Here is a 23,541-nt window from a genome sequence, read left to right as displayed (position 1 = left end):
GGCAATTTGGTCTTTGATTCCTCTCCCTTTTCTAAATCCAGCTTGAACATCTGGAAGTTCTTGGTTCACGTACTGTTGAAGCCTAGCTTGGAGAATTTTGAGCATTACTTTACTAGCATGTGAAATGAATACAAGTGTGTGGTAGTTTGAACATTCTTTGGCATTGCCTTTCTTAGGGATTGGAATGAAAACTGACCTTTTCCAGTCCTGTGGCCACTGCTGAGTTTTCCAAATTTGCTGACATATTGAGTGCAGCACTTTCACAGCATCATCTTTTAGGATTTGAAATAGCTCAGCTGGAATTCCTTCACTTCCACAGCTTTGTTCATAGTGAGGCTTCCTAAGGCCCGCTTGACTTCACATTCCAGGATGTCTGGCTCTAGGTGAGTGATCACACCATCGTGGTTATCTGGGTCCAAAATGCAGTACTTGGGTACTTTTTATTGGCCATCTTTGAAAAAAGACAATTACAGTTTTTTGTAGTTTTCAGCAAATTCGAAAAAATTAGGGCTATTATTTTTAAGTATATTTTCTGCTGTCTTTCACCTTGTTTTTTGGAATTCTTGTTATATGTGTGCTCCATATTCCACAGACCATTAAGAATTTATTCTTTTCAGTTTCTCACTCTGCTTCGTTTTGGATTGTTTATATTGTTATAACTTCAGGTCCCACTGTTTTTTTTTCCTGTAGTCTCTATAATCTATTAAGCCCATCTACTGAATGTTTCATAACTTATATTTCTTTCATTATTTTCACATTTTCCTGTAAATGCTTGAGCATATTTAAAGTTTGCTAATTCTGTCATCCTTTATATGTACACACACACACACACACACACACACACACATACATACATACGGGCCTAACAGGTCAGCTTGCAGTTCCCTGGATCTTAGTTCCCTGACCAGGGAGTGAACCCAGGTCCTCAGCAGTGAAAGGGTGAAGTCCTAACCACTAAATTGCCAGGGAGTTCCCAGTCATCCCTGGTTTTTCTGAGTCTGTTTCCATTAACTGATCCCCCACTCCACCCCCACCTCCCCATTATGGGTTATTTTCCTGCATTTCACATATCTAGCAATGTTTTGTTGGGTACTTGACCATGGTTCTACATTGCTGGGGGTCTGGATTTTGTTGTCTTTAAAGAATATTGAAATTTGTTTTGGCAGGTAGTTACTTGCTAATCACACTGCTCTTTTTTTTTCTAAAAAGTATTCATTTATATTTATTTTTGGCTATGCGAGTCTTCATTGATGCATTGACTTTTCCTCTAGTTGCAGAGTGGAGGCTACTCTAGTTGCGGTGTGAGGGCTTCTCCTTGCTGTGGTTTCTCTTGTGGAGCAAGGGTTCTGGGGTGCACAGGCTACAGTAGTTGCGGCTCCTGGGCTCTAGAGCACAGGCTCAATCAGTACTTGTGGCGCATGGGCTTAGTTGTTCCTTGGCATGTGGTATCTTCCTGAATCAAGAATCGAATCCATGTCTCCTGCATTGGCAGGTGGATTCTTTACCACTGAGCCACCAGGGAAATCCCAGTCAGCTTGTTTTTAAGCTTTGTTAGGACTGGTTGATTCAACAAACATGAACTTGGGGAGACTCTGGGTGATGATGAGGGACAAGGCAACCTGCTGTGCTGCAGTCCATGGGGTTGCTAAGAGTCAGACATGACTTGGTGACTGAAAAAATAGCAGGACAGGTTTGGAATAGTTTTTGTTCTGGGGCCAGTTTAGAATTGCTAAGGGGTGATCCTTCTAATTCTGCTAAATGTCCCTGATGTTAAAAAGGTCTTTCTAGGAAGAAATGTGTCTTTAGGTCTTCCATCCATTTTTTGATTGGGGTTTTTTTTTTTTATATTGAGCTCCATAAGCTGTTTGTGTATTTTGGAGATTGGTCTTTTGTCTGTTGCTTTGTTTGCAAATGTTTTCTCCCATTCTGAGAATTGTCTTTTCATCTTATTTATGGTTTCCTTTGCTGTGCAAAAGCTTTTAAATTTAATTAGGTTCCATTTGTTTATTTTTGTTTTCATTACTCTAGGAGATGGGTTGAAAAAGATCTTGCTGTGGTTTATGTCAGAGTATATTTCCTATGTTTTCCTCTAAGAGTTTTATAGTGTCCGGTCTTACATTTAGGTCTTTAATCCAAGTATCATATATTAACATATATATGTAGAATCTAGAAAAATGGCACAGATGAACTTTTTTCCAGGGCAGGAATAGCGATGCAGATGTACAGAATGGATGTGTGGACACAGGGATAAGGTGAGGTGGGATGAACTGGGAGATTAGGATTGACATACATACACTACCATGTGTAAACCAGGTAGCTGATGGGAACCTTCTATATACTACAGGGAAATCAGCGTGGTGCTGTGATGACCTAGATGGGGGCATAGGGGTGTGGGTGGGAAGGAGGTCCAAGAGGGAGGAGTTCTATGGCTCAAACAGTAAAGAATCTGCCTGCAGTGCAGGAGACCTGGGTTTGGTTCCTGGATTAGGCAGATTCCCTGGAGAAGGAAATGGCCACCCACTCCAGTATTCTTGTCTGGAGAATTCCATGGACAAAGGAGCCTGGTGGGCTACGGTAAATGGGGTCACGAAGAGTCAGACCCAACTGAGCAACTACCACCTTCACTTCTCACTTAGTTGTGCGGCAGAAACTAACAACACTGGAAAGCAGTTATACTCCAATTTAAAAAAAGTGTTTCTACGTTGGCTAGTGAGAACCCTCCCAGCCCTGTGTGAGCTCTAGAATTGTTCATCTTGTGCTTCCTGGCATTTTTTGTCTGACCTCATGGGGTTTTGCCTACCACACAGGTGGGTTTGTTTTCAGTAATGAACTGAAGGGCTCTCTATGTAGATTTCTGGATGTGCTTCTCTGTGCTGCAAATCCCAGCCACCTCATCTTTCCCCAAATTCCAGTCTCAGCCTGCTCAATTCATCAAGATGGCAGTGCTCTGCCTGGGTATCTCTCTACATACAATGCAGTCTGACAAGTGCTACCTAGGGCGACCCAGGGTTCACCTTATTTTTCCTGCTTTTGGGGATCAGTCCTGCACTGCCTGTTATCCATCATCCAAAATCAGCTGTTTCTATATCTGATTCAGTTTTCTAGTTTTGTATGGTGGAAGGAAATACTCCATACTAATACTACAAGTCTATGAATTTTATGCCCAGGATTTTCCAAATGTTAAAATGAAGTCAACTTTGGGCTAGAATTAATAATTTGGCTCAAATTTCAGGCCTACTTCCAAATTGGTACATTGTTGTTGTTCATTTGCTAAGTTGTGTCTGGCTTTGCGACCCCATGGACTGCAGCAGGCCAGGCTTTCCTGTCCTTCACTGTCTCCTGGAGTTTGCTGAAACTCATGTTTATTGAGTTGGTGTTGCCATCCAACTTATGTCCAACCATCTCATCCTCTGCCATCCCCTTCTCCTCCTGCCTTAATCTTTCCCAGCCAGGGTCTTTTCCAATGAGTCGGCTCTTTGCATCAGGTGGCCAAAGTATTGGAGCTTCAGCATCTATCCTTCCAATGAATATTCAGGGTTGATTTCCTTTAGGACTGACTGGTTTGATCTCCTTGCCGTACAAGGGACTCTCAAGAGTATTCTCCAGCACCACAGTTTGAAAGCATCATTTCTTTGGCACTCAGCCTTCTTTGTGGTCCAACTCTTACATCCATACATGACTACTGGAAAAACCATAGCTTTGACTATATGGACCTTTGTTGGCAAAGTGGTGTCTCTGCTTTTTAATATGCTGTCTAGGTTAGTCATAGCTTTTCATCCAAGGAACAAGTGTCTCCTTGTCAAGTGGGCCTTAGGAAGAATTACTACAAACAAAACTAGTGGAGGTGATGAAATTCCAGCTGAACTATTTCAAATCCTAAAAGATGATGCTGTTAAGCTGCTGCACTCAATTATGCCAGCAAACTTGGAAAACTCAGCAGTGGCCACAGGACTGGAAAAGGTTAGTTTTCATTCCAGTCCCAAAGGCAATGACAAAGAATGTTCAAACTACTGTTCAAATGTGCTTGTTTTGCATGCTAGCAAGATAATGCTCAAAATCCTTCAAGCTACACTTCAAAAGTACATGAAACTGGTACATGGATATTGGCAAATCTCATTCTTTGACTTTCACAGCCAAATTGAATATAATCCTACTTTCCCTACTGTTTGGGCATTCCACAACAAGCAAATGGAAACAAAACCAAATCACAAATAAAGGAGCATGGGATGAGTGTAAGTGTAGTGAGATTTGTGCTGCTGCTTTGCTCCTCCTCTTATTAACAGCCAACTATTATTGTTGTCTGAGAATTGTGTAAGCCTTTTTTATATCAATCAACTCACCAAATCCTCCTAACTGCCCTGTGGGCTTGGTACTGTTATTGTCTCCATTTCACAGATGAGAATGATACAGAGATCGAACAACTTCTAGAGGGTCATGCAGTTAATAGGCTGTGGCAAAACTGGTGTTGATTTGAGCAGAAGCTGTGTGACTTGGGAGCCATGCTGTTAAACCACTATGTGACTATTTGAAAACTATTGAAAATGAATCAATTGCTGCTGCTGTAGAATCATAAATTATCTTTAAGTATAAAGGAGAGAATATCTTCTGTGGAATCCCTTCAACAGATCCTGTTTGTTTAGTCAGCCTGCTGATTTCCACGGGGAAGCACAAAGAATGGGCTAGAATTGGAATATATGATTCTTGAGGAAAAACAGACACCATCAGTATGGCAGAAAACGGTGGAAGGAGAGGTACAGCCAAAACTAGAGAAGCGTATATGTGGAGTCCAAAAGATCTAGTGTGGTTCCAAGAGGGCAACTGCTGTTTATTGAGTCTTTCCTGTCTGAGCTATCTTGATATTAATCGTTTCTATTATTCTTTTTCTCCCCTTCCTTAGACACAGTTAATCAAGTCAAGCACCAAAATGTTAACACTCCTTCCTGGAGAGAGAAAGGCTAAAATTTCTTTTACTCAAAGAAGCTGTCCATCTGCAGGCACTCGGCAGACCAGCATTGCTTCCTTCCTCACCTCGCAGCAAGGTATGGTGAGCACACTGAAAGCAATCAGGGTGCGAAAGGGAGTGCACGCATTCTTCCAAGCTGGAACATTTACGAGAAGTGGTGTCACCAGTGCTTTGCGTTAAACTTGGCTGACTTATTAGACGAGTTATAAAGCACAAGAAAACATCGTCTTTTGGAAAGCAATATATACGTGCTTTTACAAACATGCTTTTCTGGTTCTGTTTATCACAGTCTAAAATTAAATATTGGTATTCTTTGACAGAGCAGTGAGGAAAGGTATACTTGAGGGTTGGGGGTGGGGAGCCATTAGTAAGGTATATGTATTAGTAAGGTATATGTCTTGGATTGGCCACAGTTAATAGTCTGTATAAGATTAATTGATAATTGATATGTCTATATGAAGCTTCTCAAATTAATCAAAGTTCAAAGGTGTTTTTTTCTTAGAAAGCTTGGCATAAAGTTGGCTTGTGTCTCATCATTCCTTGGCAATTCTTTGTTCACATGTTCCTCTTTGGGGACCAGCTGCCTCAGAGCAGGCTGGGGCTTACAGAGCAGGATTCTTGTCAGTTGAAGGGTGCTGGGAAGAGTTCTAATTCTTGGTGCCATTCCCAGGACTGCTTTGCCTAAGCCTTCAAAATGCTTTCTCCCTACCAGAAACAAAAACTTAAAACGATCTTTTGCTTTAAGCAACGAGTGCAGATTTTTTCAAAACCACTTTCCAATTCGAAATTCTTGTATATTCTATATAGTCTGTATTGAAATCTTAGAAAAAGTTGAGAACGCTTTTAAAAAATAATTTCTGTAGTATATTTCTTGGAGAAAGAAAGAAGAGTTATCAGCTTTGTTTATAATTAGATCTTGGCCTCATTTGTGGGGGAGTAGGAATTTCATGTTACATTTATCCTTAAGGCAGACAGGATCCATTCCACACCTGATAAAACATACAGGCTGGACACTAATAGTTTTTTTAATTGTCCTTTCTACTGATTGACTTAGCAAATAATTGTATCTTTATTCCATTTTCCATGAATATTTGGGGAGCAGGAGACTTACATTCTGTCAGAAGATTTCTGAGTTGGCTGGTTAATGTGATCTCTGAGACTTTACAAAAATGGTATATACTGAACATGTTTCTCAAAGGATAATATCCAGGAGTAATATTTGGCCAGCATCACTATTCAGAAGAAACTACATGTTAAATAAAAAACAAAAGCAAAACTGATCTTCCCTATTGTGTTAAACAAACCCATAACACGAAAATGTGAAGAGTAGGCTGTGGTCTGATTATATGCCATGTTTATTAGGTAGGTCAAAGCAAGCACCCATATATTTTGAGAAGGGGAATATAAGAGCTGTGTTTTAGACTAGAGATTGAAAGCAGGAAGGTCAAAGGTAGTATGGTGGCTGATACTGATTACAGAAAAAGCCACCTGAATCCTACTCAGGTGGAGTTTTCCTGCAGAATAATATTTGTTCATCTGTTTTACTAGGAAAGACAAATGGTGCTGACCAGAGGAGTGTTTCATCTCATACAGAAAGTCAGACCAACAAAGAGTCTAAGGAAGACGCAACCCAGTTGGAACATCTGACCCAGGGCTTGCGGGCTGACTTCATGGCACCCCGTTTAGCCACTTCAACCCCTGCAGACATCCAGGAAGCTAGACTTTCTCCTCAGTCTCTCAAGGCTTCTTGCCAGCATGGAATAGGAACCCCATACTTGACTGTGCCATGTTTGTTCCGGCCTGATACCTCAGTCTGTGCTGGAGAGAGTAAGGCCTCACTGGCCTGCTCCTTCGCCCACGACCTGGAGAGTTCTTGCTTGCTGGACCAAAAAGAGGGAGAGGATTCTTCCTGTGAAAGGGAATGGCTTCATGGATCTAAGAAAAATAATTATCAGAGTGTGGAGAGACACAGTAAAACAACTGGGCACAAGGGCCATCAGCTCTTGGATAAGACTAACTTGGAAAATGTGTCTGCCAAAAGAAGCAGGCAGGCCCCTGTCCTTCAAACATACAAGGATTCCCGGCGCGGAGCAAACATGAAAGCAGTAAAACAAAGCTCTTGCCCTATTCCTGGGTTTTCCTGGGACAGTGAAAGGAATGACAAGGACTCCTGGAGTCAGCTTTTCACTGAGGATTCTCAGGGCCAGCGGGTCATTGCCCACAACTCTAGAGCTCCTTTCCGAGATGTAACCAACGACCAAAATCAGGGCTATGGGCGGGTCCCTAATAGCCTTTGGGCTCAGTGCCAGGACAGGACCACCCAGTTCAATCTGCAGCCTGATTCGCTCTTTACCCAGGACTCTGAAGGTAATCAAGTTATCAGGCACCAAGCCTAAATGTCTTTGTGAGGGTTTGGGTGTTTGGTTCTAAAAGTACCTAGAAATGACATAAGAAAACATCTTCAGGGGGTGAGTATGTTTGAGGAGGGGAATGTAAGATTTTCGTTTTAGAAAGGTCTTTCAGGAGAATGATCTTTGGTGGGAGGGAAGCATGGGATGAGGCTGTCGTTACTGAGCATTTTGTGTCAATAAAGCAGGTGGTACCACTTGTTGAGACAGTGTGACTGGCTTCATGTCTTGCTCTGAGGATGAGGTGGCTGGTGAATTCCCTGCGTGAGTTTGGAAGCACGGAAGGTGAGCACGGAAGGGGCAGGGCAGGTACTCATCCCTCCACTAGAGCCCACTACGCAGCCTGCACAGAGGGACCTCTTTGCCCTTTTAGATGCTTCTGACTTGGAAGCTGCTTCTTATGGATATGTGTTTTTCTAATCTTTGGCTGTAATTTTACCCATTCAACCTAAGCTTGTCACCATTATTCTTGACTTTTTTGAGTGATGAGGCAATTCTCCCAGACCAGGCATATAGGGACAGGGAGGATAGACAGAGAAGTAGAATGATTAGGTAGTTTTGTTATTTTATTTTTGTGGTAACTTTACAGTACTTTAGGATTATAGATGTTTAAACATCTCCCTGAAAAGGGCTGACTTATAATGATCTAAACGGGAGAGAACCCCCTTTGAAAACTATGAATCCAAATAAATGACTGTTTACAAAGCTGGCTCTGATGGTAACTAAAACATTACCAATTTCGTTTTTTTGAAAAAGCAATGTTCCGTCACTGCCATGGGTCTGATCTGAACACAAATCCAATCTGATTTGTGTTGTATTCAAGACATCATCCACCGGGCAGCAGTTTCCCATGTTGCAGGTGTGGTACGTAGGAGGCTTAAAAATAAGCCTCTAGGGGGCAAGCGTGCAAGTTATAGGATGGACTGGCTTTAAGAAGTTAAGTGTTTCTAAAGGGAACAAGAAGCTCCCTAGGTAAGAAGCTTCCTCCTATAAAGGCAGGAACCTGTTTACAAAAGCTCATATACCTTGAAATTAATAGGAATTCTATACCTGTAGGGGATACTGGGTGGTCACAACTCAAGAGATGGACACAACCAATGCAGTATCTCTCCAGATCCTTCCTTTAATGTCAGGTAATACTTCAACCCAAACACACAGCATACATACTGTAGTGAAAAGGACCTGAGGGCATCTGAGTCATGCATGGTATAGTAAGTACAAACCTCGGCCCCAAGCAAAGGAGCTGTCAAGGGCCTGGAAGATTCACTCTTCATTTCTCTTTCCTGCTCGGCTTAAAGTCCATGGAAGAGAAAGAGCTTTCAATCAGTGGAACCAATGAGGCATCAGGGCCTTGGAGGGTAGATTTGGTTGTACAGTATTACAAAATATATTTAAGAAAAAAAACACCCCAGGCCTCCCAGCAGTATCCCAAGCCTCAGCTGGTCCAGTGGCCCAACCTCTACATGTAAGTGTTAAGACAGGGAAGGGGGAGAGAATGATTGCTGGGCATTGGTGTCAGTTCATGATGGAGCAGCATAAGATTTTCCCTGCCCTGTGAATGTGCACATACATTTATAGCCCCCTCCCCTCAGCCCTGCTCTGCTGCAAGGAAGCGGCTGAGAGTGATTGACAGCTGGGCACAAAGTGTTCGGTGAGACCAGTTATGGGGTCTAGTGCAGTGAAGTCAGTCTTTCATTTAGGACCTACTTTCACACAGGAGAAAGGACAAACCAGAAAGTTCTATCTCACCCTTTAAATTGAGAGATTCCAACGCATATAATTACCTGTGTCTCAGCTCAAAGCAGTCCTTTAGCTTCTAAGGTTTGAGTATGGAAAACATATAATGCAGCTCTTCTTAGTCCAAGCTCTAGCTTTCGGCAAGACTGTTGCAGATTTCTAACTGATAGGCAGAAACATCTGCGGTGAGGGAGGCAGCACTGAAGGAATTCCAGGAGCGTGAGACTGAGTTGTAGAGCTGAGTGATATCAGTTCCCTTTTCTACTGATATCTTCTTCCTTCAGAGCAAACTTCCTCCTTAGGACCTCAGAGATAAGAACAGCAGGATCTTCCTCCTTCAGTGAACTCCGGCTCCTAGAAATAGAATAATAGCTTATGTTTATTGAGTACTTTGGTTTTTCCAGTAGTCATGTATGGATGTGAGAGTTGGACTATAAAGAAATCTGAGTGCTGAATTGAAGCTTTTGAACTGTGGTGTTGGAGAAGACTCTTGAGAGTCCCTTGGACTGCAAGGAGATCCAACCAGTCCATCCTAAAGGAGATCAGTCCTGAGTGTTCATTGGAAGGACTGATGCTGAAGCTGAAACTCCAATACTCTGGCCACCTGATGTGAAGAGCTGACTCATTTGAAAAGACCCTGATGCTGGGAAAGATTGAGGGCAGGAGGAGAAGATTGAGGGCAGAGGATGAGATGGTTGGATGGCATCAGCGACTCAATGGACATGAGTTTGGGTAAACTCTGGGAGTTGGTGATGGACAGGGAGGCCTGGCATGCTGCAGTCCACGTGGTTGCAAAGAGTCGGACATGACTGAGCGACTGAACTGATTTAGCACTTATTCTGTCCTGAGCAGTGTTTTGTGTGTTGGAATACAATCTTATTTAATCCTCACAACACTCTTTATGAGGTAGAAGCTATTACAATCCTTTTTTACCAATGAGGAGATTGAAGCACAGCAATGTTATGACTACGCCCAAAGTCATTAGTCAGTAAGCAATGAGTCCAGAGTTTAAAACCAAGCTTGCAGATCTCATCTTTTAATTAGACATGGTTTTACTATTTCCTGCAATGGCTATAAAATGTGGGCAAAGGACCATTAACCTGTTGGTACTGGCCTGTCGTGGCTAAGCTTCTGATCCCACCTTCTAGCTCTATCTTATAAGCAATCCAGAATTTACAGTTAAATGTTCACATTATAAGACCCATGGGAGCAAAACCAGTTCCAGATTAGGGTAGGTTCAAATTACCTGATAACCTCAGGTATCTTCCCAGAAAGTAGTTGCTTGAAATCCTAGTGAACTTACATATAATCCTCATGAAGGCATTTTATTGGTCATTATGCTAGATATAAGGGCTAAGATTATTATTAAACCTCGAAAACCAAACCAAGAGGAACTACCTTCAGTCTGTCACATTTCTGAACCGTGAGGACAGGACTACTTTCCCATTCTTACTCATCAACCCAGCTCCTCCTATCAACAAAGGAGAAAAGATCCCAGGGCATGAGTGAGAGAAAAGGCTTAGCTGTAAGGGATCATAGATCTAACTGGTACAAGAGGCAAGTGTAAGAAAGTTGGAGAGTCAGTCTATAAAATACTGATCAGAAGAAGAAAGCAGCAGCAACTGAATTTGGGAATGCTGGAGATCAAAGAACTGGGGGGATCTGTATGACCAGCCTGACTAGGGACAGGTAGTAGGATCCACTACCAGCACCCTTGTCTAGTTTTCAGAAGAAAATGGGACCAGAAAACAAAAAGGGATCTTGTGTGAGGTGAGTCACTGTCCCTTTAAAAGTAACTTTATCATTTCAGGAGGCAGCCCTCACCTCCCCAGCCCTGAAAACAGCTTTTTTTTTTTTTTTTAAAGGCAAAATAATTTTTAATGGCATAAATGAATAAGCAAACAATGTACAACGTCTGAGCCCTAGTTAACTCATGTGTAGCTACAGATTGATTAATCTGTTTGTAGGTTTACAGATGGGTTCTGTAACTAGGACACTTAACAAAGGATAATTCTGAAACGTAAGATTTACACGTCTGCAGATACTGGCTTCGGAGAAGGCAATGGCACCCCACTCCAGTACTCTTGCTTGGAAAATCCCATGGACAGAGGAGCCTGGTAGGCTGCAGTTCATGGGGTCGCTAAGAGTCGGACACGACTGAGCGACTTCACTTTCACTTTTCACTTTCATGCATTGGAGAAGGAAATGCCAACGCACTCCACTGTTCTTGCCTGGAGAATCCCAGGGACGGGGGAGCCTGGTGGCTGCCATCTATGGGGTCACACAGAGTCGGACACGACTGAAGTGACTTAGCAGCAGCAGCAGATACTGGCTTATTTGCATCCACCGAACAATTTTTCTTTATTTTTTATTGAAGGATAATTGCTTTACACAATTTTGCTGTTTTCTGTCAAACCTCAACATGAATCAGCCATAGGTATACATATATCCCCTCTCCTCTGAAGCTCCCCTATCTATCTCCCCACCCCACCCCTCTAGGTTGATATACAGCCCCTGTCGAGTTTCCTGAGCCATACAGCATACAGCCATACAGCAAATTCCCATTGGCTATCTATTTTACATATGGCAATGTAAGTTTCCATGTTACTCTTTCCATACATCTCACCCTCTCCCCATGTCTGTAAGTCTATTCTCTGTTTCTCCACTGCTGCCCTATAGATAATTCTTCAGAACCATTTTTCTAGATTCCATATATATGTGTTAGAATACAGTATTTATCTCTTTCTGACTCACTTTACTCTGTATAATAGGTTCTAGGTTTATCCACCTCATTACAACTGACTCAAATGTGTTCTTTTATGGCTAATATTCCATTGTGTATATGCACCACAACTACTTTATCCATTCATCTTCGATGGACATCTAGGTTGCTTCCATGTTTTATCTATTGTAAATAGTGCTGCAGTGATCACTAACTCCCGGAGTTCACTCAGACTCATGTCCATCGAGTCAGTGATGCCATCCAGCCATCTCCTCCTCTGTCGTCCCCTTCTCCTCCTGCCCCCAATCCCTCCCAGCATCAGACTCTTTTCCAATGAGTCAACTCTTCGCATGAGGTGGCCAAAGTACTGGAGTTTCAGCTTTAGCATCATTCCCTCCAAAGAAATCCCAGGGCTGATCTCCTTCAGAATGGACTAGTTGGATCTCCTTGCAGTCCAAGGGACTCTCAAGTCTTCTCCAACACCACAGTTCAAAAGCATCAATTCTTCGGCACTCAGCTTTCTTCACAGTCCAACTCTCACATCCATACATGACCACAGGAAAAACCATAGCCTTTGACTAGACGGACCTTTGTTGGCAAAGTAATGTCTCTGCTTTTGAATATGCTATCTAGGTTGGTCATAACTTTCCTTCCAAGGAGTAAGCGTCTTTGATGGACAGGGAGGCCTGGCGTGCTGTGATTCATGGGGTCGAGGAGTCGGACACAACTGAGTGACTGAACTGAACTGAACAATGGTGTATGATACATGTCTCTTTCAATTTTAGTTTCCTTGGGGTACATGCCTAGGAGTGGGACTGCTGGGTCATATGGTAGTTTTATTCCTAGTTTTTTAAGGAATCTCCATACTGTCTTCCATAGTGGCTGTATCAATTTACATTCCCACCAACAGTGCAAGAGTGTTCCCTTTTCCCCACGCCCTCTCCAGCATTGTTTGTTTGTAGACTTTCCGATGAGGGCCATTCTGACTGGTGTGAGGTGATATCTTGTATTTTTGATTTGCATTTCTCTAATAATGAGCAATTTTGAGCATCTTTTCATGTGTTTGTTAGCCATCTGTATGTCTTCTTTGGAGAAATGTCTGTTTAGGGCTTCCCCCCACTTTCTTATTGGGTTGTTTGTTTTTCTGGCATTGAGTTGTAAGAGCTGTTTGTATATTTTGGAAATTGATCCTTTGTCAGTTGTTTCATTTGCTATTATTTTCTCCCATTCTGAGGGTTGTCTTTTCACCTTGCTTCTAGTCTCCTTTGCTGTGCAAAAGCTTTTAATCATGTCCCACTTGTTTACTTTTATTTCCATTACTCTAGGAGGTGGGTCATAAGAGAATCTTGCTTTGATTTCTGTCATCGAGTGTTCTGCTTGTTTTCCTCTAATAAGAGTTTTATAGTTTCTAGTCTTACATTTAGGTCTTTAATCTATTTTGAGTTTATCTTTGTGTGTGGTGTTAGGAGGTGTTCTGATTTCATTCTTTTACATGTAGCTGTCCAGTTTTCCCAGCATCATTTATTGAAGAGGCTGAAAACAGCTTTTTAACTGCATTAAAAAATACAGCTGCACGCCTGGCCTCTGGACTTTGAGGTTAAGATGTCAAATATTTCAATGCCCAGAATCTACATTTAAATAAACACTTCTGGTATGTCCCATGCAGTAGAGAAACACTGCAGGCAGATGACTCTCAGGCTGGAGCTCCAGGGCTTCTCTGCTAGATGAGTTTCTCATGGTAGGTATTTCCCAAATCCCCTCACACTCCCATCAGAAACACCTAGAGTTCTACTCCTTGGGTGTTCTGCTTTGGTAAGTTTAAGGTGTATTTTGAACAAACCCAAGCAATTCTGATAGGCAGCCAGAGTTAGGCACTAGGCATCTCAAAAGCTTTGTTCGTAAATCTGTGTTTCCAGGGTTGGTTTGAATAATGGACCACTATTTAAAGGGAATTCTCCTTCCACCAAGTCTACTTTTTGAGATACTAAAATAACTATTATGCAACTGTACTTTGAAGGATGGGGCACAGGGACAGTTATTACTAGCAGTATGAGAACTGGAGTGGTGAAGCCTTGCTGGAGGACAGAAGCTGGATTAGATGAGCCTTCTTATTAAACCTCTGTTTAGTAACATTTGGTTGGGTTAGATCATCCCAACCAAATGTAAAGTGCTGCTCTTTTTTCAAACTGGGGTCCCCAGGCACTAGCAAGCGGGCAGCAAGCTTTGTGAATGAAATTACACATTGCTACTAATGAGGATTTACTATGTAAGTATTTACTTTCTATTAGATAATTGGCCACAGGCAACTTAAACAGTAGGGGATTCAGTGGCTAAGACTCTGAGGTCCCAATGCAGGGGGCCTGGGTTCAATCCCTGGTCAGGGAACTAGATCCCACATACCACAGTGAAGATCCCATATCCCGAGTGGCATAATGAAGACCCAGCACAGCCCCCTTTCCCGCCCCCCAAAATGATCATCATAAGCTCCTTAAGGTATACTTACAGGTCTTGGCTCTGCTTCATCCGGTGGAAGTCCTTTAGGATACCCATCATATCTGCAAAGCTGCTGGCCTTGGACAGAGAGACGCAGTCATCCTCTTCAGATGAGCTGCAGGTAGCTTTGTGTTCTGGTTTGCAACATTCAGGGCTGGCAGAACAAAGCAGGGGGACTGATGGAAGCTCAGGGACCTCTATCTCGGTCTCCTCGGTGATGTCACTAATGACAAAGGAAGTTGTAGAGTGGAATGAGGATCCAAAACAAGGTAAGGGAGAAGAGACATTTGAACTTCCTGGAGATAAGAAATCTGGCGTTAATGAAGCCGAAGCTGAAAGAGAAAACAATAGGCATGGATGGACATTGGGGCTAAAATACAGCAGTTACATCTCCCCACAAGCACTGCCTACCAAATATTCATTTCCTGGGCTGACACCATGACATTCTGGGTTCCTCCACTACCTTCCCCTCTCAGGATCTCAAGAAGATGTAGCAGTATTATGCTTTTCCAGTGTTCAGAAGGGCAGAAAAACCCACCCCATAAAGGCCTTGCTTCCTAAAAGCTCCCATTTTGCAGCGGGCAATGGAATGACAGCATTCTTTAGACTGAAGCAATAGTGTAGAACCATGGCCTGATTTTGTCCTTTTCTCTAACTAGGCCAGTGCTTCTGACTGTGCTCCTTTAAATGCAGCTATCTGTGACTGGAAGAACTGTTCTACAGACAAAAACCAGAATGGTGATAGTTCTCCCAGTTCCCAAATTTTAATGGAGAGAATTTCCTCAATTTCTAAGTTTCTAGGGAATATTTTTGGATTTTTCCTAAACTACTTCAGCATGTCTCTTGGATGATTAAAAAAAAATGTAGCGAACAAATATAAATGGAAAATTCAAGTCCATTTTCTCTATAAAACTGCCACATGAGAGAATTAAATACATAAAAATTTTCAAAGAGAGAACCATGATTTTCACATGTTCTACCAACTGACAAGGTTTGGGAGCTATAACTTTGAGTCAATGAGTAGCAAAAAAGTGAGAATGGGAGGAATATGAGGGTTAAACACTGAGCATCCTGGGAAAGATCCACCTGTTGGTATTTCCTACATCTGGTCAGCCCATCCATTCCCAGTGATTCTCCCTTAACTGCAGACAGAAAGGCTGAGGGATGGAGAGGTGGTCTCTGGTAGAAAGTCAGAGTGCAAGGAAAAGGAAAATATGCTTATAAAGGGAGATATCTCTCAGTGGTGGGGAAAACTTATTTCTCATATTGAAAAGGAAAGCCACTGAGCACTCATGGAAGACATGATCTTAAAAGACATTTGGAAGAGAGGTGGTTTTTGTGGCTGAGGGAGGGAATCTGCCTGGGGCCCCAGATTAAGTGAAGATTTTGTTCTTAACCCAACCAGTCTGCCCCAAATGGCTGACAGAAACCATCCAAAGATTATATAGGCTAGCCAGGCTTTAGGGCAGTCCCAGAGCCCTAGACTCCAGTACCCCCAAATCAAGGACCATTCTTATCCTGTCCAAAAGCTAAACAAAAACAAACAGCCTGCTATTTGGTCCTGGCTCAGGGGCTCCTACCTGCATCAGCTGCCACTATTTTGGCAATCTGGCTGCGCAGGTGGCTCAGCTCATCCTGCAACTCGGTGGTACGGCTGAGGGCTGGCAGGGCTGGCTTCTTCAGGGCCAGGAGCCTCTCCTCTGACCCACGCAGGTTGGGCACTGAGGCATTGCGCTGCATGACGATCAGAGGGCTGGGCTTCCAGGTGTGCCTCAGGGGGCGTGTATCGCTCCTGGACCAGGGAGAGAAAAGTGTCAGAGACATGGGCCACTGCACTGCTTCCAAAATTCCTTCATACACTCCTGCAAGAGTTATATAGCTAGACTTCCCTGGTGGTCCAGGGATTAAGAATCTGCCTGCCAATGCAGGGAACAGGGTTTCACCCCGATCTGGGAAGATTTCTCATGCTGCAGGACAACTGGACTGTGTGCCACAGCTACTGAAGTCCATGCCCCTGGAGCCAATGCTCCACAATAAGAGAAGCCACTGCAATGAGAAGCCTGTGCATAGCAACTAAGACCAAGTGCAGCCAAAAATTAAACAAATAAAGGAGATTAACTTCCTTGCTCTTAAAAAATAAAAGTAACACAGCCAGGTTCTACTCCCACTCCTAGCTCTCACTCCTGTTGCCCTCCGTCTCACTCTTCTTCTGCCTACCACCTCATCTGTGAAGAAGCTTTTCATTCCCCAGTCGGCAGGCTACTGCCTCAGCTACCTGACCCGGGCATAAGTCTCCTCTTCATCTGCAGCAATCCAGGCGATGTCAGCCAGGGTAGGAACTGGGGGCACATCCCTCAGACACAGGTCAGAGATGTTGGGCAGGGTCTATGGGGAAGGAAAATTCATTAACATTTACTGCCATCGTGATGAGACAACTGGAAACTGGGCAAAATACATAGGGGAACACCTAATCCAGCACTGGGTGTAGGAAGACTTCCTAAAGGATGTCCAGTTGGAAGCAGTTTGAATAAGAGGCCAGAAGTAAGAGTCTATGAAATTACAAATAATTCAGCATGGCTGGAACAGGAAGGATAGAGTGGTGGGGAGTTGGGAGAGATTGGGAAGTGAGTTAGGAGCTTTGAAATAATGAGCCATTGAAAGGTCAAGTAAGTAAGGATTAGATGTGAGCTTTTAAAAGATTACTCTGGCTACGGTTTGGAGCATGGATGGGAAGGTGGAGAGCAATCATAAGATTTTACTGGAAAAAAAGAGTCACACTCATTTAAGTCTTACCTGTCATGGCTTTTAAGCTATAACTGCAGAAGTAAGTAGCTGTAATGGAGACCGGTATGTCCCAGAGCCTAAAATATTTACTATCTGGTCCTCTGCTGACCCCTGGCTAGAGCAAAGAAGTCTTCAGTGGGACTGGCAAGAGTTACTTTTTAACAGAGATGCCCACTGTCTAGCTTTCTGGTTGTGAGAATACAGGTGCAAGGACATGGACAATCTGTTGTATCAACAGGAGATTTCTCCTGGCAAGCTCTTTACAACACCTTTGTAGCATATCGGGATCTACATGTTATAGCAACACAGTCAGAAACAAAGTTGATAATTTGACTATTTAGATTTAAATTTTAAAAAATGGCTAATTAGACAAAAGGAATTGTAATGTAGTTCCTTAAAATAGCTCCTCCACCCAAATGAACAACTAGGGAACAGGGAGATTGCGTGACACCATGTTAAATGAAAAATTAGGAAGGTTCAATTATATTCTGACTGTTTACAACAAAGAAAAATACATGCTTAGAAAAAGACAAAAAAGAACTAAAATGTGTGTCATGACTATGTGATTACAGGCAACTTGTTTCCCCTTTTTCATAATATTTTCATATGGATAAATTAAAAAATAAATCAATAAGATTCCCTTAAAAATATTTAAGGTAATCAATTTACAACACGGTTTCTCAAAAATCCACCTGTATATGAGTTAAATTCAGATGTTTCTGCTACAGACTGTTCAGTAGGTAGATCCAGAACTGATAGCTCTGACGTTTTGATAGGGAATCTGGGTCTCACAGAAGTGAAGTGATGCTCCAAGATTACAAACGAGCTAATGACGCAGGAGTTAATGCTAAGATGGGCCATTTAGGGAACGCCTCCATTGGCTTTCCTTGATTAGCCAGAAGGCTCCTCTGCTATTGGCAATTAAATGAATTAACAAATAAAAGTACTTAGCACAGTGCCTGGCACATAGTGTGGGCTCAATAAATGTAGCTATTTATTACTGGTATTACTAATACTACTTCTGCTCTGTGGGAGCCTGTGCCCTTGATTATCTGCCCAGGAGCATCCAGCCAAAGGACTAGAGAAGCTATAGTCAAATGTGGGGGCAACCATAACTGATTCATGCTTCCAAGCTGTCCTTTCCTGTGTTCCTGAGGCTTGAGGCAGCCAGGGCCACATTCAGCCCTAGGCAATAACTGGGTCAAGAGACAACACCCTGCACCAAACCCCAAACCCATTCCAATTCAGACTCCAGATAAGCTCCTACACAGTTTGCAGCTCAGCATCTGATATACAAACTCAGCTCCTTCATTTTCAGGCACATATTTCTGTCTCCTTTGTGTAGGCAGAAAGCTGAAGTAGTTCTTTTGTGTTCCAGCTCCCCAAAGGCACAGACCTTAAGCATCTAACTTGGAGCTGATGCTTAATCATTAGTTCTTACAGGGAGGCAACTAGGACTAACAAATGCTACTTAGCTTTCCACTGCACAAGGGAGTCTTACTCACCTGGGTCAGACAAGTCTGTGCTATAGTGAATGCTAAAGGCCCTTTGGGCACAGAGGTGAGACTGAAATAGCCCAGTAAAGGAATGGCTAAACTTGGCTAGAAAAGAGAGGATGAGGAATAAAGACATAAGGGAAATACTGTAAATAGGTAGCTAAGCAGGGCAAGCCTTAGGCTAGTGAAGAAAAGCAATTTAATTGTTAGTCGCTCAGCTGTGTCCGACTTTTTGCGACCCCATGGACTGTAGCCCACCAGGCTCCTCTGTCCATGGGATTTCCCATGCAAGAATACTGGGTGCCATTTCCTTCTCCAGGGATCTTCCTGACCCAGGGATCAAACTTGGGTCCCTCACGGTGCAGGTAGATTAGATTCTTTACTGTCTGAGCCACCAGGGAAGCCCTGAGTGACAACACCATATTAAAAGAAAAGCAGAGTTCATCTCAAAATCACACACAGCACTCAGTGTTCTGTGAGGGGACCTGCCAGGGTTGCAGGCACACACCTTAGAGCACAGACATGGCTAGTCTAGAGATCCAGTTCAGCAGGGGCCTTTGGCCTACTCTGATACACTGGATTGCTGGAGCCTGATGAAATTTGAGTTGCTTAGCAGAGGCATCAAAGATGCAATATGATTAATTTATGAGCAGATTGGGAGCTTGACTTGTGGTCACAGGTTTGTGTGCAATCAGGAAGCCACAGTGACCAGCACACATTAAAAGCAGTTAAATATTTTTTGAAAAATGAAGACGATCAGGAAAGCAACCTGTCTTTGCAACGCCAAGTCTGGGCCACAGAAGCAGCACCACTCTCCCATACGCTCTGGGCCACTATTTTCCAGCTCACTTACCTCAAAGGATGCCCGGGGACATGGCTTCAGGGGCAAGTTGGTCCCAATTCGTCTCACTACACTTCGAGCAGCGCCATGCGGCTTATTTTGCCAGATTGGGATGGTCTAAAGCACAGAGAGATAGCCACAACCTCAGAAAAAAATCCAACTACTGTCCCCATCCTCTCCCCTACCTTCCCTTTAGCAGCAACCTTCACCTTGGCCAGATACATAAGAGGACACCTGCTGTTGCTGAGGCACAGTAAATGCTGGGAGGATCCAGAGAAAAGGGTGAGGAATTAGCGGCCCTCCCTTCCCACTACACAGAGTGACAGAGACACACTGACCCCCTAACTGCCCCAGTATCAGTTGGTTCTGCCTGGAAGGAGGGGATGGAAGGCAGGACTCTTCAATTCCAAGCCTGGGTGGGGGAAGAGTTAACTTGAGGATCTCAGAACTTCCTATAGAACTTTTAGCAGGTCTAGTGCTTAATCTTCCCCATTACACCCTTGCCTTGGGAATGCCCCTTACCACATTGGCTTCCATTCCTGACGTTTCAACTGGCTCCTGCACTTGAAGGACAAGGCAGCCACTGGGCAGCGCTAGAGGCTTGAGGAGGCAGGGAGTGTGATGCCTTCATATCAGGCCATCTTAAGGAACACCAGACTTCTCTTCCTGTGAAACAATCCCCACAGGAGACTCAGTGGCTACCACACAAGCCCCACAAAACCAGGCCCTACAGTGTTAATCGCTCAGTCGTGTTCAACTCTTTTCGACCCCATGGACTGTAGCCCACCAGGCTCCTCTGTCCATGGGATTCTCCAGGCAAGAATACTGGAGTGGGTAGCCATTCCCTTCTCTAAGGATCTTCCCAATCCAGGGTTCAAACCTAGGTCTCCCACATTGCAAGCAGATTCTTTACCATCTGAGCCACCAGAGAAGCCCATGACTAACAATGAGGCTTCTCGGACGTTTCACAGGGGAAGAAAACCAGCCAAAGAGGCTGTGCTCACCCAACCATGGCTTCTACAAATCCAGACCCTTAGAGGTTCTATTTCAGATGCACCATGCTGGGAGCCTTCCTGAGTCCTTAGGTTTCCTGAGGCAAAACTTCTAAAGAATATATATGTATAATTGAATCACTGTGCTGTATACCCAAAATAAACATGATGTTATAAATGAACTATACTTCAATTAAAAAAATGTTTTAAGTCGGTAAGACTAAAAACAAACTTCAATGTAAACAGAATCCTTTGGTAGATAAAAAAGCTCATGGGAAAAGCAGAGTGTAGGTGCCATCCAAGTCCAACATTCATTCCTGAGGATAAGATATAAAAAAAAGTCCAGCATGTGCCACCCAGCCTAGCACTGCTGGACCACTACACCGGGCAGATGTAAAACAGACAACAGGAGAAAGAAGCCAGTTTGGCCAAAGTCACTCTACCGGGCTACTGGGGAAGAGCCAAAACTTTTTATCCTGGCTCAGCCTTCAACTGGCTTAATAGCCTTAGGCAAGTTACTTAATCTTTCAGAATGCAGTTTCTCTATCTGTAAGAAGACCTGTAATAGCTTTAAGAGCTGCCACTCAGGGATACCGAGAGGGTCAATCAGTGAAATAAGATTTTAAAGTACTTAATGAACTGTTGAAACAAGACACAGATGGGCGGATTCCTCATAGCTGCCCTTGCATGGTGAGCAGCTGCAGTCAATGAACTCATTCAGTCCCTTGTTCATCAAACACTTAATACTCGCTCTGTGCCAGGACCTATGCTGGGCACTGTAGGGGCTATGGAAAGAGTAAGACACAGCCATGCTCTCAAGGAACTCACAATCTAGAAGAGAGACAGGACTCGAATACCTAATTCTACCAGAGGCTGAATATCACTGTCTAAGAAAGGCACATCATGCAGCTGGCCAGGTGAGTTCAGCTCCCTGGCCCCAAGGCCCCATAGTGAGTTCAGAGGGGCTAAGAAGGGAAAGAAAACAGCAACAATAACACAGGTTTAGGAAAAGAAGCAGAGAAGGCAATGGCACCCCACTCCAGTACTCTTGCCTGGACAATCCCATGGACGGAGGAGCCTGGTAGGCTGGAGTCCATGGGGTCGCTGAGGGTCGGACAAGACTGAGCGACTTCACTTTCACTTTTCACTTTCATGCACTGGAGAAGGAAATGGCAACCCACTCCAGTGTTCTTGCCTGGAGAATCCCAGGGATGGGGGAGCCTGGTGAGCTGCGGTCTATGGGGTCGCACAGAGTTGGACACGACTGAAGTGACTTAGCAGCAGCAGGAAAAGGTGAAGAGATGTATAAAGAGCAGAGTATGGTAAGGCCATAAAGGTAGGGGAGGTGGGGTGCATGTCAGGTAATGGTCAGGTCTCGAGGGCTGGGAATGTTCTAGGTAAGGAGTCAGTGCAGAGCCAAGGGCAGCCTCTGAAGAGGGGTGGGCTGGACTAACCAGCTCTTTCCAGAAACCTCCCTTGGACGGTCTCTCTTCACCTCTAGGAGAGGAGGTATTACTCCGCGACATATGAGGAAAGGAAGCTAGAAAAGAGGAAGGGACAGCTTTAAGGTCACTTAGTGGCCACGGCAGTAGAAAGCACCGGAGTCTGGTCCAGATCCTCCTGCCTCCAACCTGGGTTCCATCTTCTCAGCAAAGTTCAAGACTTTTTATAAAAGTCCTTCGGTGTGCCAGGCTCTGTGCTGTCAGTGCCTGCCACAAGCTCCACACAACAGTGCTTCCCTGTGTTTCTCACTTTAGTCACTGCAGCCACTACCTCTCCAAACTTATCTCCAAACTCGGTTGGACCTAATCCTCACGTGGCAGCCAGAGGCCTCTTTTTAGAACACATTGGGAATAGATCTCTGCCAAGCTTCAACCCCTCATGCTTGCTAGAGCCAAGAAGATAACACCAAGACTCTTCAGCATGGCCAGCAGGCCCTCCCTGTCTTTCTCTCCCAGCCGACAAGGCCTCTCCACTCTGGTCCCTGCACGCTTCACCGCCACACCCGCCTTCCCCTGCCCTCCACCCACATTGGCCTTGCAGCCCCTCAATGGCCTTGTTTACTCTATTCCCTCTGCTTGAAACCCTACCAGCCTACCAGCCTCTTCCCCAAGCTCATCCTCAATTACTCCTGGAGCTCAGCTGAAGCATTGCCTGCCCTTCCCGGACGGGCGTCCCGCGTTTCCTCCGGAGCAGCAGTAACTAGATAACGGTGTAGCTTGTGCAGTTTGTCCGAAGGGCGGGACTTCCAGGTACAGCCCTAAGCCCGCTCCGTACCCGGCAGGCACTCGAGCATTTGTCAAGAAACGAACCAACAAGAACGCCGACTTAGCCTTGAACCCTGAACAAGTGTCTGCCTAGAAGACTCCCCACGGCTCGCTGGCCGCGCGCCTGGTTCCCACCGCCTCCGAGCCTGCACTGCCCTTTCCGGGTCTGCTGTCCTGGTGTTTTTACACACGGTCCCCCAGCGCCTCCCGAGCGGGGCCTGGCCGCATCATCCCGGTCCCCGCCGAGGCCGCCGCGCTCAGCGCCGTTCTGTGCCAGGGGAGGGGGAGCAGCCGCGGGGAGCTTCGTCCAGGACACGCCTCCCTTCCCCCCTCAACAGCCCGACCCGACGGGGTCAAGGTCGGCCAAGTTCTCGCCTCGGCTCGGGGGTGGTGGAGCACCCATGAACTCAAAGGCCCGGCGCCGGGTCCCGGAGGAAGCGAGGAGGCGGCAGAAACGAGAAGCCTCTGGTGCGGCTGGGTGACTCGGGCGCGCAACTGCCCCCCGGGGACTCAGTTTCCCCTCAGCCGAGTGTGGCGGACAACACGAGTTCCCGCGAGAACCGGCGCGGGCCCAGCAGCCGCGGGCAGCGCACGGCGCCCGGCACTCGGCCGCGCGACACGCCGGGCCGGAGGGCCGCGCTCCCGCTCGCATTCCCGCTCCGGGGCGGCACTCAGACCTAGTCTCACCTCAGACTGCAGCTCCGGATTCACTCACCTCACGGCCCCTCCTACCACAGCGGGCCGCCCAGCCTCACTCGCCCTCACTTCCGCTGACCCACCCCCCGGAAGCGATCCCTTGCAGCTGCGCGCCGAGCCGCGGCCGCGCGCGTCTTCCGGA

General features: G+C 44.9%; 2 protein-coding genes across 8 annotated transcripts in view; one reads left to right on the top strand and one right to left on the bottom strand.

Annotated features, from left to right (window-relative positions):
• Positions 1-9,297, top strand: part of AUNIP (aurora kinase A and ninein interacting protein) — a 15,496-nt gene extending 6,199 nt beyond the window's left edge. The window contains 4 exon segments of the mRNA XM_005895859.3: positions 4,898-5,039; positions 6,512-7,330; positions 9,231-9,242; positions 9,245-9,297. Of these exon segments, the coding sequence (XP_005895921.3) occupies positions 4,898-5,039; positions 6,512-7,330; positions 9,231-9,242; positions 9,245-9,297 (1,026 nt within the window).
• On the bottom strand, positions 5,712-23,541 carry MTFR1L (mitochondrial fission regulator 1 like). 7 transcript variants are annotated; one of them, XR_011466967.1, is made up of 8 exons: positions 23,391-23,509; positions 19,967-20,110; positions 19,457-19,561; positions 16,599-16,708; positions 15,904-16,115; positions 14,334-14,655; positions 9,156-9,462; positions 5,712-6,898 (listed from the first exon to the last, which is right to left on the bottom strand). XR_011466967.1 is itself a non-coding variant. In XM_005895856.3 (7 exons), exons 2-7 carry the CDS (start codon positions 19,979-19,981, stop codon positions 9,357-9,359), a joined length of 870 nt encoding a protein of 289 aa, XP_005895918.1. In that variant the 5' UTR covers positions 19,982-20,110; positions 23,419-23,541; the 3' UTR covers positions 7,920-9,356. The 7 variants fall into 7 exon arrangements, 4 of the variants coding, with proteins under 4 accessions (XP_005895918.1, XP_070239241.1, XP_070239248.1 ...); XR_011466968.1 differs by having other exon boundaries at positions 5,716-6,872; XR_011466969.1 differs by having other exon boundaries at positions 5,724-6,843.

The sequence above is a fragment of the Bos mutus genome, chromosome 2, assembly GCF_027580195.1.
Source record: "Bos mutus isolate GX-2022 chromosome 2, NWIPB_WYAK_1.1, whole genome shotgun sequence".
Classification (NCBI taxonomy): Eukaryota; Metazoa; Chordata; class Mammalia; order Artiodactyla; family Bovidae; genus Bos; species Bos mutus.
This window is presented reverse-complemented; position numbering and strand designations above follow the sequence as displayed.